Source organism: Convolutriloba macropyga, chromosome 5 (genome assembly GCF_964194025.1).
Source record: "Convolutriloba macropyga chromosome 5, txConMacr16.3, whole genome shotgun sequence".
Lineage (NCBI taxonomy): Eukaryota > Metazoa > Xenacoelomorpha > Acoela > Convolutidae > Convolutriloba > Convolutriloba macropyga.
In genome coordinates this window covers 16,581,980-16,600,635 of record NC_134472.1, presented here as the reverse complement: position 1 = coordinate 16,600,635, position 18,656 = coordinate 16,581,980, and the positions used below count along the sequence as shown (strand labels likewise).

The window sequence follows — 18,656 nt, the reverse complement described above, 5'->3', positions numbered from 1 at the left end:
GAAAAAGCGAGTGGTTTTGCGGCGTGAATATTTTTCGCTCTAATTTTAAAGTAGAGTGAGAAAACGGTGTTTGAACAAAAATTCGGTTTATCGGTAGTGGTTTTTTGTTCACATGCGGCAATTTCACTCTGATTTTTACTGTTTTTTCGATTTTTTGGATCGGATTCTTTTTCTAAATAGTTTTCCCAATCCATTCACAGCTCATTCTGGACCTAGATTTTTGTTAGAATCAAAATTACATATCTCACTAGTGGTTTTTTGTTCTCCCTAGCAGCATTTTGACATTGATTTTCTGTTTTTTTTTTGTTTTTTTCATCTGATTTTTTTTAGAAATGGTTTTCCCAATTCACCCATTGTCCGTTCTAGGTCTTGTTGTTTGTTGAGTCAATGAAAATTCTTTGAATTGTAAGTCAGGACTTGTCCTGCTATGTTTTTTTAATTCGTCGAATAAAAAAATGTTTTGCTTTACCTCATTTTGCCGCTTTTTCAACCTTTTTCGTGAAATCTTTTTGACTTCTCTAGGCTAGTTTCTCTCTTCTCTCATTCTGCTAAAAATGATTTTTAACATCAGTTGCTCAGCAAAGCAAATCAAAATGAACAGAGTCAGTATAAAAAATAGAAGTCAGAAATAGAAACGGGATAAACCCATAAAGCCCAATTTTAGATGCCCGCTATTTGAAGGTCGTTCTTATAAGTCTTAGTTACCATCTCTAATGCTTATTGGTATTGATAGTAGCCCCTGTAGCTTCTCTCTAAGAAACAGAAGTACGTTATGTTCAACTACGAAATGCCATCAAAGTAAATCGGACTTTAAAAATGTTTTTGTACAAAAATCTTTTTTGTTTCAATATCTTCTATTCTTTCAGTCCCAATCATGCTTATTGGAATCAACGGCGGCTATTTTCCGGCAATCTGCTGGGTATGTTTTTTTTAATTCAATTTGAAGGTTTTTTTTCATAATAAACAGTTTTCGTAACTTCAATTTTTTTCAGAAAAAATATTAGTTTTCGAATCTGGCCCTCGTTTGCAATTTTTCTTATGCTCTCTTACTTAATTCCTTTAATTAGGGTTGTCATTGGTTTTTTTTACACATATTTGAGTTTGTAGTTTTTTCAATTTCAAATCTGCGGGTTCTAACGACTGACGCGACTTGTTTTCAAACCTTTTTGAGAGTTTTTGGATTATGATTGTTTTTAATAGCCGCAAAGCGATAGCTGGGACGATTGGCCGTCTCTCGGTTTTCGTTGTCAAGTTTTTTGCGACGACCATATGACTGCAATTCTGCTTTTTATTCATTCGTTCATGCAATTTCATTGGAATTGCGTGTGTGATCTCATTATTCACTCCTAGTGGAGAGAGTTTTCTCATTCGCGTGATTACTTGTTTGGCACACGTGACTTGCGTTAAGCGCTATGACTTCCTCACTCTCAAACTGACTTTTCGTTGCTTTAATTCAAGGAGATAAGGTCATTGGATGTGAGTGTCATTCTAACTAAGGTTTATTTAAGAGGAGCTAATAGAGACAGCAATAAGTTATACTGATTCTGAATCAAATTATAACATCTCATCTCAGCATTTAATTAAAAGAATTTTTTTGGTCTCTTTTTTTACTATCTTTTTGAGACTGCAGATCTACGAAGCTTTCGCGGCAATTTTCTGGCTGTCTGCGCCAGCTATGTTTGTAATTGTTTTTTTTTTATTGCACTGTCGGTTAGTCTCATTAATGATGGGTTCTATTTCCTCTTCAATTAGGCATAATTGGATCTATAAAATGGTTTAGGTTCATAGCTAATAATTTAATTGGCTTCGACGCTATTTGTTCTCGACTATTTTTGAACTTTTGATTGTTTCCAGCATTTTTGCTATTTTGTTGCGTGTTCCCACAACTCTTTTTACAGAGTATGTCTAACAACGAAATGAAATCAATATAGCTTGCACCTTGAAGCTTTTAATTGTTCTCAAAGGAAGTGCTGTCGGTCTTTTTAATGAGATTTGTCGCTCGACCAATTTTTCATCTGACGCATTTGAGTTTTCGTCCTCAAAAACGGGATAAACAGGTAGCGCCCAACGGGCATTAAGTGCTCTTAGAGCCTTTCAGCTCGCTAGTCTTCAAGTATGCGATTCACAGAATCTGTTTTGGAGACCTATACTTATGATGCGAAGGGCGGTTCTTAGAGATTGACGGTTGTGTTTTTTTAACATCAATCAGGCTTTCGCCAGTTTTTTCTGTTCTTTCAATTCCAATCGGGGTTATGGGGATTAATGGCGGCTAATTTTCGACAATCTGACGGGTATGTTTTAGTGTTCTTTTTGTGGTTGCCTTGGTTCCTACAAATGCGCCGAAAACTGTTGCAGTGATTTTTTAAAATTTTGAGAATGAATTGGGAATGTTTCAGGTACATGACTAATATAATCCTGCGTCACGTGTGTGATTTGTGGGAGGCGGAAGGTGCTAAACTTGCAGAAAAAGCAGTTACCAGATTGGAAGACTACAAACACATATACGATGACCCGGATGACGCGTACTTGACAGATATGCAACACCTGTTCGACCAGCAGGCAGTCGAGGCTAGTCACATAATGACTTTTGAAATCGATTTATTGGAATTTTTTAATTGCTCTTGAACGCAGTTCATAGCAATTATTGTAAACGTGTGTGTCTTTTTTTTATGCAAAATTTTCGCTTGACGGTTTTGACTTTTCGAGTGACTTTTACGCCCTTGACTTTTTGCATTTCGCGTGATCTAAAATTCTCTCTCAATCACAATTTCAAGCAGCTGAACTCAATTGGCGGCAATTTAATACTAAAAGTCAAATAAAAAGTGCGCCGAAACTGGTGTCATTTTTTAACTTTAAATCTTAATAGTGGTATATGTTAACCTCTAATATGGTTATTTGAAGCCCACTATAGAACTTCTTAGTCCCATTTAGGCTCCCCCCCCCCCCCCCCCCGACTGAAGCAGGCTGCAATTGATTAGAGCTCCCACTAGTCGTTCAAGAGCAATTCTTCCGACGTTTAGTCGGTTATGTTTTATAGCTGCGAAGCTGTAAGCTGAGCGTAGCTATATTGCGGTGCTCTTGGTTTTTTTACGACTCGAAGAGGAGGATTGGTTTTCTCTCGGTCTTTTTTACGACTCGAAGAGGAGTATTGGTTTTCTTAAGGTTTTTTTTTACCGGAAGTACTATTCGTTCAGACGCTGTTTTGACCTAAAAGCGAAAATGAGTAAAATTGCCGTGTGAACTTATTTTTTTCTGAGCGAGAGAAGTTTTTTTATCATGCGCTGCGTTTAGTGAATGACTTTTTGACTTTGAAAAGTAGTTTTTGACTGAATGGCACATATAGATAACCGTTTTTTTTTGCCGTTTTTTCGTCTAAGTGGCCCAGTTTTTTTGCTTGTGATTTGGTTTTTGTAGAAATAATTTTTATTCGATGCTATATTGAAATGCCAACCTCGGAAATTGATGCCACAGTGTTTTGGAGAGCCTGAAGATGCGTTTGAAGTTCAAAATTGTCACATATTTCTTGATTTTTTAGTTAATTTTCGTCTTTTTTTCTACTAATTTCTTCACTTCTGGATTTTTAACCGTTTTTTGCCAACAATCATTTAATATTGCATTTTATTTTTTGATAATTCATATACTCAACGCCTCTTTCCACCTCGATGTTATTTTGTTTTTATAAATTTGTAGATAAGCTAATCCGATTTTGGTAGTTTTTTTCCGATTTTTGTCTGTTTTTTTGTTTGTATTTTGGTTTTAATTACTAGAAATATTCTTTTTGTACAACATGAGAGATTTTAATTTCGTTTCAATAAAACTTCGATCATTTTTTGCCGTTAATTTTTCGTAAAACACTTAAAAATTTTCGTAAATGCAGTCTTAAAAGTTTTTTTTGACCATCTTTTTGCAAAATTCTTCACTTTCGTATGTTTGAATTCTGCTTTTATCTATTTTTTGTTCTCTTCAGGAAGATAGATCTTTGTATCGGATGACTCGTTATCTTTTCTTTGTCTCGAATAATGAACAATGAAATGTATTCGTTTTTCTTGATTTTTGTTAATTTGAATTTTAACTTTTAGTTTGAATCAAGAATGTTTTTTTTTGTTACGGTGTTCCTTACATTGTTTCCATATTCTTAACATTTTAGTTAGTATCATTCTACTTTTGTGCTGGCACCTACATTTATTTTTGGTATATTGATTTTTTTGGTTGTTAAAAAATTGAATGATTTCAGCTTTTTCTTAGATTTTCGTAATTTCTTTGGTTTGCAATTGATTTCATTCAACATAAGGCAGTACTGAGAGTTTGCTAGCAATCTTTTTCCAAAATTTCCACTTCTTATTTATACTACAACTTTCTTCCAGCCTTGGTAAAAATTCAAACGATTTTTTGCCTTTGAATATTCTTCTACTTCTTATGTCTTTTCTATGAGCAATTTATTTTTGAATTAGTATGAAATCATGTTGTCTAGCATATGTACATTAAGGTAGAAGTATTTTTTGTTTTTTGTCCTAATTTCAGTGATTAGAAAGCTAATTGTGGTGGTTTTCTGAAGCTTAAATTTGAGCATTCTTTTATGAAAAATTTATCTGAGTTTCTTGAGATTATTATCTGTCGTTTGCTTTCGCGATCTTTTTGAGCTTAGAATTATGAGCCATTCGAGAGCAATTGATAGCCCTGTTAGCTTTTTTAGTTTAACAGTTTTTCGACCATTTTGATTATTTTGACCTTTTTAACATTATCAAACGTTTTCAATAATATAAAATTTTGCTGCATTTTGTTTCTCTTGGTGACAGTGGATTAGGTTTCAGCAATTTTTATATCAGACCTGGACAGGTAATGAGTTGAAGGTTTAATACAAAAGGTAATGGTTTCCGCTGCAATGACGGTTTTGTTTTTGAAGGTTTGACGCTTCGAGTTGCTTCCGGAATTCTTCCGGCTATGTTTTTTTTTACAGGAAGTAGATTTGTTCACGCGGCATTTTGACCTAAAAGCGAAAGTGAGAAAAGCTGTCTTGGTGAAGAGATTTTCGCTAAGCGAGAGAAGTTTTTTTGATCATGCGCTGCGTTTAGTGGATGACTTCTTGACTTTGAAAAGTAGTTTTTGACTGAATGGCACATATAGATAACCGTTTTTAGTCGTTTTTTCGTCTAAGTGGCCCAATTTTTTTGCTTTTAATTTGGTTTCTTATAGAAATAAATTTTATTTGATACTATATTGAAATGTCAACCTCGGAAATTGATGCCACAGTTTGCAAAGCATGAAAATGCGTTTCAAGTTAAAAATTGGCCCAGATTTCTTGATTTTTTAGTTAATTTTTGGCTTTTGTTCTATTAATTTCTTCATTTTTGGATCTTTTAACAGTCTTTTTGTCAGAAATCAGTTAAAATGGCAACTTCTCTTTGATAATTCATATACTCAGCGCCTCTTTCAACCTCGATGTAAATTTGTTTTATTCTAGATGTAAAATTCTACATATGCTAATCCGATTTTGGTAATTTTTTTCCAATTTTCGTCAGTTTTTTGGTTTGTATTTTGGTTGTAATTGCTAGAAATAGTCTTTTTGTGAAACATGAGGGTTTTCAATTTCGTTTCAATAAAATTGCAATCTTTTTTCGGCGTTAAGTTTTTGGAAAAAAAGTTAAAAATTTTTCATAAATGCAGTCTTAAAAGTTTTTTGACCATTTTTTGCAAAATGTTTCAATGTTTCGTATTTTTGAATTCTGCTTTTTCCTATTTTTTGTTCTCCTCAGGAAGATAGATATTTTTATCGGATGTCTAGTTTTTTTTTCTATGTCTTGAATGCCGAACAATGAAATGCATTTGTTTTTCTTGAATTTTTTGAATTGATTTCTTACTTTCAAAAATCAAGAATGTCTTTCTGTTACGGTGTTCCTTACCTTGTGCCCATATTCTTCACATTCTAGTTATTATCATTCTAGCTTTGTCATGGCACCTACAATTTTTTTCGGTATATGGATTTTTTCAGTTGTTAAAAGTGAATGGTTTCAGCTTCTTAGATTTTCATCATTTCTTTGGTTTGCAATTGATTTCATTCAACATAAGGTTGTACTGAGTGTCTGATAGCAAGCCTTTTCCAAAATTTCCGCTTATGACTATTTACTTCAACTTTCTTCCGGTGTTGGTATTAATTTAAACGATTTTTTGTCTTTGAATATTCTTATGCTGCTTATGTCTTTTCTATGATCAATTTAATTTTTTAATTAGTTTGAAATCCTATTGTCTAGCATATTCACAACAAAGAACAAGTGTGTGTTGTGTTTTGTCTTAATTGCAGTGAATACAAATGTAGTTATAGGTGTTTTCTGTTCTTAAATTTGAAAGATTTAAAGATTTAACTTAGTTTCTAAGATTATTATCTGCCGTTTGCTTTCGCGATTTTTTTCAGATTAGAATCATGAATTATTTGAGGGCAATTGATAACCTTTTCAGCTTTTTCAGACTATCCGTTTTATGACGACCTTAATTATTTCGGATTTCTTAACGTTACCAAACGTTTTCAATAATGTAAAATTTTGCTGCATTTTGTTTCTCTTGGTGACAGTGGTTTAAGTTTCACCAATTTTGGAGCAGACCTGGAGAGGCAGTGAGTTAAGGGTTTAATACAAAAGGTAGTGGCTTCCGCTGCAATTACGGTTAGTGAAGTTTTGACGCTTCGATTCGCTTCCAGAATTCAACCGGCTATGTTTTTTGTTTCGTCGTCTGACGCTCTTTTTTCGTTTTACATTTGTTCACACATTAAAGCTGAAAAAGTCAAATTTTTTGAATGACTTCTTCCTCTCACTAACGGCATTTGCGCGCGTGACGTCATTTCTCACTCGCTCTAGCGAAAGTTTTTAGGTTATTTGCGTGATTAGATTTTGATCATACATGACTTACCTCACTCAATAAAATGACTTTGGCACTTTAAAACTTAAATTTAATTTGAATTTGTTTACGGTCAAAGGAACTCATTTGTGCAGTAAAGGTCCCTAATAAGAGGCTTCTGTGGAATGAATTTTAACAAGCTTTACTAATTTATCGCTGAATGTTTTGTAGCCTAGTTTTTTGAGCGGCGTCGATTTTTTTTTCAATTTGGATCTGTATCTGTTTCTATCTCTATTATATGGCACGCAGGTCTATTCTTTCGCAGCTATTCCGGCAATCTGCCGGCTATGTTTGTCATTGGTGGGGTTTGTTTTAAAAATAAGCATCATCCTGACTGCGCAGATAGCAGTCTAGTTGCGTTGAATCAGCTAATTATTGAGTTGCAAGAGGAAATTGTTTTAAACGATTCTATTGAATAATATAGTGTCAACAATCTGCTCATCATAACACTGTTAGAAAAATAGCATCCTTTATGACTCACGGAGATGGTGCTTTAGGCTTAAAAAACAAACTGACTCATAGCTTGTTCTGAGTCCTTAATCCACGTAAAATTTTATGCAAGTAATCATTAATTGAGATTGGTGCAATAACATGAGAAATAAGTGGCATTTTTAGGCGGGTCACTACACTATACCAACTGCGGGAGGACATCCTCATGGTCAGCATCAAATGTTGCCGCCCCCTCCTCCACCTCATCGATTAGCGCCCCAGTATGGCCATGGTCCACATGGCTACCCTCCAGCTCAACACCCTCATCCTGGTGCAATGTATCATCCCCAGGGAGCCGAGTATGGATACCATCCTACGGAAAGGTGGGAACTGTTTCTCTTCTGCCTCTAAAGCGTTTTTAAGTCTACGATTTATGCGCCTCCTTGCACAGATAGCAGGATTGGATTTAGTATACAGGTTTATGTTATGCAGTGACATGAGGTTTTTAATTGCTCTCAAAAGAAATTTGAAGCAATTATTGTAAGCTTGTCTTTTTTATGCAAAATTTTTGCTTGGCCGTTTTTGCACTTTTCTTTTTGAACATTATTTTGACTTCACCTCTTGAATGACTTTTTCACGCTTGACTTTGAGTTTAAATGATCTTCATTGTTCTTATTAATAGCCACCGTCTGCCTCTCAAACGGCTATTATTTAGGCGCTCTCCATTTTTTTATTCGCTTTACTTTTTGATTACGTTTTTCGTTTTACATATTTTCACGTTTGTTTTCTGACTTACTTCACTCACTGTTTCAACTGAATGGATTTTAAATTCTTTCATGCATTGAATTACGCAGTATAGTGAATACGGTCAAAGTCGGAGAAAAATCAAAAGAGACGGGATAAACCGATAAAGCCCGGTCATTGAGTCATTGAGAATTAGGTTATCAAAGTTCATTAGAGTGTTTGCTAGCTGCTATTGGTATTAAGCTTATTAGTTCTCAGTTTAGAAGCTGAATTAAGTATAGTTTTAGAATCTAACTGAAACTGCACACCGAATTGGAACCTTTTTCTGAAACTTAGGATAAAATTCTGTCAAATTCTATCTTCTCTTTTCTCTTTTTCTGTTTCAATCCCCATGTACGTCAAGCACGTCTACGGCGGCTATTTTTCGGCAATCTGACGGCTATGTTTCAGAAATTAAGTCTGTTGCTAAAACTAAATTGATGGTAATAAAGGAAATTGCAAGAACCTGAGACCGAGTGATTAATGCGTCCGTCTAGCATGCAGGAGAGCGGTGCCGTGAAATTAATCTAGACTGAACCCCTATGAATTAAAGCATTTTGCCGATTAGTCGTTCGAAAGCAATGTTTCCGACTTTAGTTGGTTTGCTATCTTATGCGATTTATCGCTTGACCGATTTTTCGTCTGACTCTTTCGAGCTTTCGCCTTCAAAAACAGAACAAACAGCAACTCACGGAGGGCATTAAGTTCTCTCTGAGCCTTTCTGGTAACTATGTTCTAATTATGTGATTCGCTGAAACTGGTTTTTTGGGACATGAATTCATTTTGATGGGCCGCTTTTCGAGTTTGGCACCTCCCCCCACTTCATCCCCCATCCCCCCCTCCCAACGGTGGTAACCCCAGGCCCCTTCAATTAAGCTAAAGCTAGTCTCCCTTAACCAAAGCTAGCTATTGACCAAACCAACCGCTCACTGATCCTTTCAGAGCAGTTCGCCTGACGTTAATTGGTTATAGTTAAAATTTGAGAACAGGGCTTTGAAGAACTGAATAGAATTATTTGTTTGGACGTCATGTAATGAGGGAATGATCTTTATGGAAAACCTTGCCCGTTTTTGTTCTGTCACTTGACTCACCAAAGTATTCGACGGAGAAAGGCACGAATGAAATGCTTTAAAAGGCCTTGCAGCGTAGGGCGGCTTCTTTTCACATAGTTTTTTTTAATTGCCATATTGCTGAGAAACAAAGGTTTTTCTCAGAAAAGAACGGTCAGGCCCTAGGAGAAAAGAAAGGGATAAACCGATAAAGCCCGGTCATTAAGTCATAGAGCATTAGGTTATCAAAGTTTTTTAGAGTAATTGACAGCTGACATTAGTATTAAGCTTTACAGCTTTCAGTTTAGAAGCTGAATTAAGCATAGTTTTAGAATCTAACTGAAACTCCACGCCAAATTAGAACACTTTTCGACACTTTTCTGTCTTTTTTTCGTTTTCTGTTTCAATCCCGATGTGCGTAAAGCGCGTCAACGGCGGCTATTCTACGGCAATTTGCCGGCTATGTTTATTTAAAAGCTAAGCTTTTAATGATGCTTTATATTGATTAAGTAGATGATATTGATATTGATGACTCTCATACAACTTATTGTCAAAACCTTTATGAGTTTTTAAGTTTTTATTCTTTTCTTTTGTTTCACTAAACTGCTGGTCAATGCTGAGGAAAATGGGTAAATACCATATTCATGTATCATGGAGCTTTATGGTAGAATTTAGGAAAATTTTTGCTGACGTCTTTAAAAACGTCCAATTTTTAATATTGTGCATTCTTAATTTTCTTTTTTTTGACACTGTTTTTGAATTTCATGTCGTGCATTTAAAAAGCGCAAATTTTTCTTTGAAAGTTGGTGAAATTATCAATAATAAAATTTTGATTTTAATGATTCCCAGGCCACCTATTTTTAAAAAGTTGTGCAACATTTTGATGTTTCGTTTGATTAATAGCCGCTCTCCTTTAAAAATATGTTTAGACGCTCTCCTTTTTATAATTTCGCTTTACCTTTAGATCACGTTTTCCGTTTTACATAAGCCACGACTTTCACATTTGACACCTGACTCACCTCACTCACTGTTTCAAGTCAATGGGTTTTGAAATCATTTGCTCATTGATTTACGCAATTTAGTAAATATGGTCATGTCCGGAACAGCAGAATCAAAGGAAACCGATAAAACCCCTCATTAAGCAGAGGTGCATTAGGTTATCAAATTCCATCTGAGAAATTTCTAGCTGGTATTAGCTTCAAGTTTAGCCTCAAGCTGAATTAAGCATATTTTTTAAGAATCTAATTGAAACTGCACACCAAATTCGAACACTCTTTAACACTTTGAAATAAATTCTGTCATTTTTTCTTTTCTTTTGCTGCATGCCTGGGCTACCTTTTACCCAATGTTGCTTCTCTGCAACAGTTGAATTTTTCGTGAGATTTGCGTCACGAATCTTCTTTTGCTACCGTGAGAAAGTCTAACATTTCCTTATAATTGAAGTACATCTCTATAATCAACATTATGACTTGGTGTTTCAAAGTTAGTTTTTATCACGTGCCTCCTGGTACAGGCTGCTTTTTTTGCGGTTTTTTGTATCGTGTCTCAGTGTTAGCTATTGTTGAATTTATAATTTTTTTAATAGTAAAGAGATCAATTTGTAAATATTATAAAAAGTGACCTTGACATCTTGTTTTTATAGGTATTGAAATGAGTTTTTGACTTATACCAGTATTTGTTGACGTTCTGTTTTTTCAATTCATGCTCTTAACGAGTTTGTCTCTTAACCAGTTTTTAATTTGTCTGATGATTCTTCCATGGAAATTCTTGGAAGCTGCGATAAGCAGTTTTTGTTTTTGACTTTGACAACACCTATTTTCAAAAATTGAAAGAATTTTTTCCGGCTCGTTTACTTTGTCATTTCACGCTTCTTAAATGTTTGGAATGAGTTTTCTCGAACAGTACCGATTTATAACTATTGACCATATTTATTGCTCACTGGTTTTGTAAATTGCGTAGTTTTGCTTGTATTCCTTCTACTGATTGACTCTGTCTTTGCCCTGGCTTGCTATTGTTAAAAAGCTGTTATGTGGTTGCTTATGATTCAGACTCTTCATTTGCTTCAAAGTCACTTGAAAGGTATTTTCTCATTATCCGTTAAATGTATATTAAGGTCTAGCAGTGCGAATGAATAGATGCGCGTTTCTTGTTGTACTGTGGTGACAAACCTAATAAAAGTTTTTAAACAACAGTTTTAGAATTATTTTTGCCTATTTTAGGTCTTTTCAAATGCGATTTTTTAATTTATCTGACCCCTTTTGTCTTACGGGTTTCGTTGAAAATAATTGTGATAAAACTAGAAAGCTTGAGGCATTGAGTATTGCTTAGGTTTTTCCGAAACTTCACTATTGTCTGAAATGCACGATAAAAAACATAGGTAGAACATAAATTGATTATGTAAAGGGCGATCTGTCAAATTTTGGATAGCCTTTTTCCTTTCATATTTGCCTTTCATGGGCGAGCCTCTCAAAATGTTCTGCACTCATCATCAATTTTGATTGGTGCCAGAAATTATTTGAGATGTGTGCTGTGTTAAACTGAGAAACCACGTTGTTAATTGCTCTCGCAGAGAAGCAATTATTGTAAACGTGTGTGTCTTTTTTATGCAAAATTTTCGCTCGACCGTTTTGACTTTTCGTGTGACTTATACGCCCTTGACTTTTCGCGTTTCGCGTGATCTAAAATTCTCTCTCAATCACAATTTCAAGCAGCTCAACTCAATTGGCAGCAATTTAATACTGAAAGTCAAATGAAAAGTTCGCCGAAACTGGTGCCATTTTTCACTATAAATCTTAAAAAGTTGAATGTTATTCTCTATTGTGGTTATTTGAAGCCCACTTTTGAACTTCTTAATCCCATTTAGGCTCCCCCCTACTGAAGCAGGCTGCAATTGATTAGGGCTCTCACTAGTCGTTCGAGAGCAATTCCTCCGACCTTTAGTCGGTTATGTTTTATAGATTAGTTAACCGGTGTTTCATTCGGGCTTAATTTGTTAAGGTATGGGCCGCCTCCACCAGCCTACAGAAGACTACCCCCTCCTCACCCACACGAGTATGTCTACGAGGATAGCAGGTACCAGCCACAGCAACCATACCCCCCTCAAAGGTTCATGCCAGAAGACCCAATGCTCAGAGACCCCGCAATGGCCCATCATCAAGGAGATCCCTATTATGATGGATATGGGGCAGCGCCACCTGCTAGGGCACCCCCACACTATCCCAGAGGTAAATTGGGATCTTCCGTATCAATACCCCTACCCCCGTACTCCGTAGAATGATATTTTAACACCTTTACTTGTAATACCTATTAACGCTGATCTGCTAATTAATTTCAAACTAGAGCGAGAAAACGATGTTTGTACAGAAAACCGCGTTCTTGATAGTTTTTTTTCATGCGCGGCAATTTGACTACAGTTTTTCTCGAGTTTCATCAGGGGGTTTCTAAGTCAATTCATACTTTTCCAAGGTATAATTTTTGGTTTGATGAGTGAAAGTTCTGTAAACTGTACTTAGGAGTTCACCTACAATGTTTTTCGCTAAGTTCTCAATTATTCTGATGCTTTTAAGTCCAATTTGTGTAGTGATTTCGATCTCTCCGAAACCGGACATGTCGCGAAAAAGCAAGTGGATTTGCAGGTTGAAATATTTTCACTAATTTTGAATGGTTTCTTCTTCACCTCCGTCATTTTAATTTATAGTTAATGAGGCTATATGTTTTTACCATAAATAGAGTTTTTGATGGGTTGATTTCCTCAATTTTCTGCAAAGTCTATTCCTAGTACTTTAGCGGTCGGGTCTTTTCTGTTTAATCAATGAAATTGCTTTGAATTGTAGTTCAGGACCTGTCCTAGAATGGCTTTTTGTTTGTAGTTAGGCTTTTCTGTACAAAATCTGTTATCAAGCTGTCCAAGAAATGGAGCATTACGGAATTGATTTTAGATACTTTTTGGATGCTTATTTGCGTGTATTCCTGCATTCCGTGTATTCTGTGAACCGCAACTTTTGAAAATTTTGAAATTTTTAGTTTTTGTACATTCCTGATCTATAATATGGTGTTTTGTATCTTTGAACATACTGTTTGCTCAATCAAATCTTAAATGGCATATGTTTCCTCGGTCATGGCATTGCTTTTTAATAGCCGCCCTCATCTTCTCAGCCTGCTATTATATCGCTACAATTTTTTTAATACTTCGCTAGACAAAAATTTCCGCTTTACTCACGCTGGGCTGATTTCACTCTTTTATTCTTCTGATGGTGCTTTTAATTGGTGTTTGTTCAGCAGAGCAATCTAAAATCAACGAACTTAAAATAGAAACGGGATAAACCATAACGCACAGTTTTAGATACCAGCTACTTGAACTTTGTTCTAATAAGTCTGAGTTACCATGTCAATGTTAATTGTCATTGATTTCAGTCTCTGTATCCTCTCATTAAGAATCTGAAGTATGTGTAACTGAAATCCAATCAAAACAGCTCGCACTTCCAAGATAGATTTTTAATCCTAATTGGGGTTATGGAGATCAATGACTGCTTTTTTCCGGCAATCTTCTGGTTATGTTTATATATTTGAGTAGAACTCTGGTAGCTTTCTTTTCGAAGTTCAGTTGTTTTAATTGTAGTTTTAAAGTTTCCAGAATAGAATTTTTCGAGCGTTTTTACAATAAATTTTAGTGCCCTGACAGCTTGAACTAAAATTGTTTGTTTTTAATCGCTCTCGAACAAAGTCCGAAGTAATTATTGTAAACGTGTTCGTCATTTTATGCAAAATTTTTACTAGACCGTTCTTGCGCTTTTGTTCTATAATATTCTGTGACTTCTCAAGTGACTTTTTTTACGTTTCACTTCGTTTTGAGTGATTTCATTTGCTCTCATTCCAAAATGAAGTTTGTTGCTAATATAAAAGCGATTGTTAGCGGTTGATTCGCAAAGGGATTGTAGCTTAGTGGTTAAAATGTGACTGCTGGAGTTCTCGTTACGAACCCCTATGAGGTCCGAGTTTTTACATCCAAGAAAATTTTTAAGATTAGTATAAAGCTTAATAGCCTTCAATTTAGAAGCTGAGGAAATGGCACCACAAATTTGAGCACTTTGACACTTAGAAACAAATTCCGTTAATATTTATCTCTTCTTCTTTTTGCCGGCTAGTTTTCATTTTGGTTGCTTTTACTGAAATTTAATGCTTTTTGTCCGTTGATGTTTCCTAGCTGGTTTTTTGTTTGTTTTAAAATTTAAATGCAATCCTGGCAGACGTTAATAAACATAACGGGTGTTTTTGTTGATATTGTCTGGTACATTTTTTCGTGTCTGTTAAATCGTGTTAAATATGCGGTCAAAGGTTCGTTTATGCGTTGTTTAACAGTTGTTTGTTTCTAGTAATGCATGGTGTAAAGTGTAGCATTGTGTCATTTTTTGTAATGGTTAAAGGTAATGTTTTGTAAAGGTATTGGTTTCTGTATGAAAGATAATGGCTCATTTTGCTAGTTGGCCTTTGTTATATATTTTTTAATTGTTTCCCTAATATAATTGAATTGCTGGTTATGATACCGCTAAAAGTGTTCTTTTTTGATCTCGTTCCACAATATTGTGCTGAAGAAAATTTTGTTTTCCGTATTGGTTTTGTTTATTTAATTTCTATTAGCCTTTCTCGGGCAAATATTGTTGTTACTAATGAAGTCGGTTGTTAATTGCTCTCAAACGAAGTTTAAAGCGATTATTGTAAACGTACTGGTCTTTCTTTATGCAAAGTTTTTGCTTGGCCGTTTTTGCGCTTTTTGTTCTAGAACGTTATGTACTTCTCAAGTGACTTTGTTACGCTTCATTTTTGAGTAATTTTATTTGCTCTCATAGCGATCGTTAATATAAAAGCGATTGTTAGCAGTTGATTCTACGGGGGCGTTGCGGAGGGGTAAAGATGTCTGACTGGCATCACGGAGGCGCGAGATCGAATCCCTATGAGGTCCGAGTTTTTGCATCTATGAAAATTCTAATCTATACCCTAAATTAACTTGCCCTCGCCTGTCGAGAGCAATTCATCCGCACTTACTGGTTTATAAGGAAGCTCTTGAATTATGTTAGCGTTTGAAACTTTTGCTCTGTTTTTGACACTTTTGCTTTTTTTTAATATAAGGGTCTGAACAGTGTACTTCGCGGCTAGTTTCGGGAAATTCGACGGCGCTGTTTGAAAACTGTTTGGGGCAGGTATGAAACCGATCGAGAAAATGGATGTAGTCAGAACGGGAAGGTGTGGTTCAATCTGTGCGAAAGGGGAATCTGTGAAAAGTTGTTTTTGTTTCTGTCATTTTAATTAGATGCTTTACTTTTTGTTTGGTGTAAAATTAGAGAGTGTAGGTTGGCATACGCTACGCAGCATTGAGCTTTCTATCAAGGTCAGACTTAAATAAAGTTAATTTCTTTCGTTTAAGCACCTCCTCGACATGCTGGAAGCTTCTATGGTGATTACCAAGACCCATACCATCCTTATGAAGGAGGATACGACGATGTGTATGGGGGACTACCTGACTCATACCTGATGCCTAGCTACAGAGTGGGTGCTGGATACTCCAACTACCCTCCCAGACCATCCGCTGTTCCACACAGGGCTGTTCCTGCCGGAAGATGGATTGCAGATGAACAACGGGCAACTGTTGGCCGCAGTCAATACGAGGTTAGTTTACCGAGTTTTGAAAATGTTCATAGCCATACTTTACATGGATGCCGTTTTCCAAAAGTGAAGCTTTGTTATGACCAAAAAATTCCATTTTTAATGTTCAAATGTACGTTGTGCTTCATCTGTTATTGTCTTATCTTATTTCAAAATCATTTTTAAATGACTTATTGATGGATTTGCGTAGACGGTTGATAGAAAAAGCATAATCTCTATACATTTTATAATGAAATCCGTTTAATTGGTTTACTGTTATAGTTAGCCAGACCCCTGAAACGAACAGTATCACAAATTGCACCGCCATCTGTCTCGGGTTCAGACTATGACCCCTACTACACGGGTCCTCCTGAGAAGAAACCACACTTAATGACATCCAGCACTTCAGCTCCTATGAGCCCAGCAGTGGCTGCCAAATTAGCCCGAACAAGTGCTGCCCCAAGTGCTTCTGAAGACACGTCAAGCAGCTACCAGGCTCTTTCTTTCGAAGAGAGGTATGGAGGCCCAGTGGGAAAGCCAATGTTTTGGTGAATTTTGTTTTTGATCTACTTTCTTTGTCCAGATAATATGCATAGAAACTCGAAGTATCCGTATTTGTAAATCTTATGAAGTTTACATTCTAATCCTATGTTTTCTCAGGATACCCAAAAAATTCGAAAGGAAGACAAAAGTTATTTAATTGAAATTCCACTGGAACAGTAAAGAAACCCCTCAGAAATTTTGTAAGCGGTAGTCTTGTTTAGTTGCTCTTAAACGAAATTTGTAGCAATTATATTAGTCCAGCAGAATGAGATCTTTTGCTGGCCGATGTTTCGTCTAACGCAGGTTTTTTATACCGTTATTTTTTTCGCAAAGTTGTAGAGGTCTCTTAGGGTTATATACATTAAATCATTTTTTGCCCGATGAAAACCCAAAGGTCATAGTCCGACTTCTGAATTAAAGCTTATTTGTTAATAATGTTTTTAATTGACTGACTTTATTGACATTGTCTGCTAAGACTTGAGTTGGTAATTCATTAACTTCTCGGGAGAGATGTATTTCTGCTTTACAGCCCAAAGCTGAAGCTCCCGGGAAGAAAGTAGTTTAAGGTTAAAAGGTTATTTTTACGAGTGTTTGAGCCCAAAATGTTGCAATTTTTCGGGTTTTTTCGTCATTTTTTGAACCAGTCTAAAATTCAGGCTGGTTAAATTTGATAAAGGTCTTTTGCAAGACAATTCTTTTTTTTGAACATTTTAAGAGTGATATGTTTAGGCAATCCAAACAAAGAGACGCAATTTTATACTAATAAATAGCCGCGTCGGCAACTCCAGGCGGCTATTATTGCGCTCCTAATTTTTTTTTTACTTTGTCGAACAGATTTTTGTTTCGTCTTACCGTGACTTCATTTCTGCTTTTAGGTCAATTGCGTGACTTACTTCACTCAACAACACAAAAAAAATGATTTTTGAACTCACTTATGGAACTTTAATTTCATTAACATTTACTGACATTCCGAAGGATTGACATTCCGAAGGATTGTCATTCCGAAGGATTGACATCCCGAAGGATTGACATTCCGAAGGATTTGTTGGGTGGTTCCTCTTGTTGTAGGGATTTTAATGTGTTGTCCCAAAAAATGTTGCTTTCTTGGCCGCTTGAAATCTTCACTGTGGATAATTGAATTAATAATCAAAATATGTAATACCAGCAACAAATTACGTTATAGCCAGAGACAGATATTTGAGTAAATTCAATAACCAAAAAGAACTGTTCTGTTAAAACTTATTAATGGTCCACACAAAACCAAACCAATCACTCTCTCTGCAAGTGTCCCCAAATCAGTCAGTTTACTTCGCAACCGAAAAAAATCTAGTAAGTTCCGCCTCCCATTCGCTGTTTTACTGGCCAGAAACTTGTTATGGTCTCTACAATTAATCTCGAATAGCCTTGCAATATCACTCATTGCAACTTACAAAACTATGTTTTTTCATAAAGACCTCACTCAATATTCAAAATTGTTCTCTCACTAAGAACCAGCTGCTTAACTTCAGCGTTTTCTCTCTCTTTTTTATCAGCAAAGCGTAACATGTCGTTCTTCTTAGAACATTTTCACCTAACGTATGAGTGTAATAGTCGGCGTAGAATGTTGGTCATACGCTGTATGTTATCGTTTGTAACTGTTTGCTCAAGATGACCGGAATTTCACGGACAAATCGCTTTGATAAAACATGGATCCAACAAAAGTTTTTCTTCGTGTTCAATAGTTCATATACAAAAACATGCATGGTGTTCCTATCGTTTCCCTGTTACTGATACTTCTCTGATTTAGCCTATGAAATACTTTTGCTGGACCTCCACATACGGACCTAGCAATGTTTATCTATAGTAAATTATCAACTATCTTTTTGATCACGGTGTCAATTTTCAACAGTTCTCATGATAGAAAAATCAAGCAACACTTAGATCTTTCTGCCTTTCTCTTTGCAAAATGCTCGTCAGAGCTAATACCTTGAAACTGAACGATAACTAATTTGCGTTCTTCACGTTTTATTGTTTTTCGCTAGATTTTTGACACTAGTAAAAGTGTTGTTTCTTTTCTGGAAGCAAAAAAGTCACTAGTTTCCTTTTCTGTTTGTTTTAGAAGCAAAATAAACAACTTTGGTTTAACGGCAAGAGCTCGCTCTTTTGCTCAATGCGTTTGCAATTTTCCAAAATTAGCAGCTCAAATTTGAGGTCGATTGAACTTGAGGATGTAGGGCTTTATGGAATTGTGGGGGGGGGGCTGTTGAAAATTGGGACGCTTGATTTCCTATTAGTTTGCCATAACTCGTTATTTCCACCCAAAACTCCTCTTTCAAAAATTTCGGT

The 18,656-nt window shown here is 35.7% G+C and overlaps 1 protein-coding gene across 1 annotated transcript in view; it reads left to right on the top strand.

Moving 5' to 3' along the window:
• Positions 1 to 16,437, top strand: part of LOC142339174 (uncharacterized) — a 37,475-nt gene extending 21,038 nt beyond the window's left edge. Inside the window, exons 6-10 of the mRNA XM_075388972.1 lie at positions 2,397 to 2,568; positions 7,504 to 7,700; positions 12,147 to 12,373; positions 15,571 to 15,812; positions 16,071 to 16,437. Coding sequence (XP_075245087.1) covers positions 2,397 to 2,568; positions 7,504 to 7,700; positions 12,147 to 12,373; positions 15,571 to 15,812; positions 16,071 to 16,340 — 1,108 coding nt within the window. The 3' untranslated portion in view covers positions 16,341 to 16,437. The remainder of the gene's footprint in view (positions 1 to 2,396; positions 2,569 to 7,503; positions 7,701 to 12,146; positions 12,374 to 15,570; positions 15,813 to 16,070) is intronic.
• The last annotated feature ends 2,219 nt before the right edge of the window (positions 16,438 to 18,656 follow it).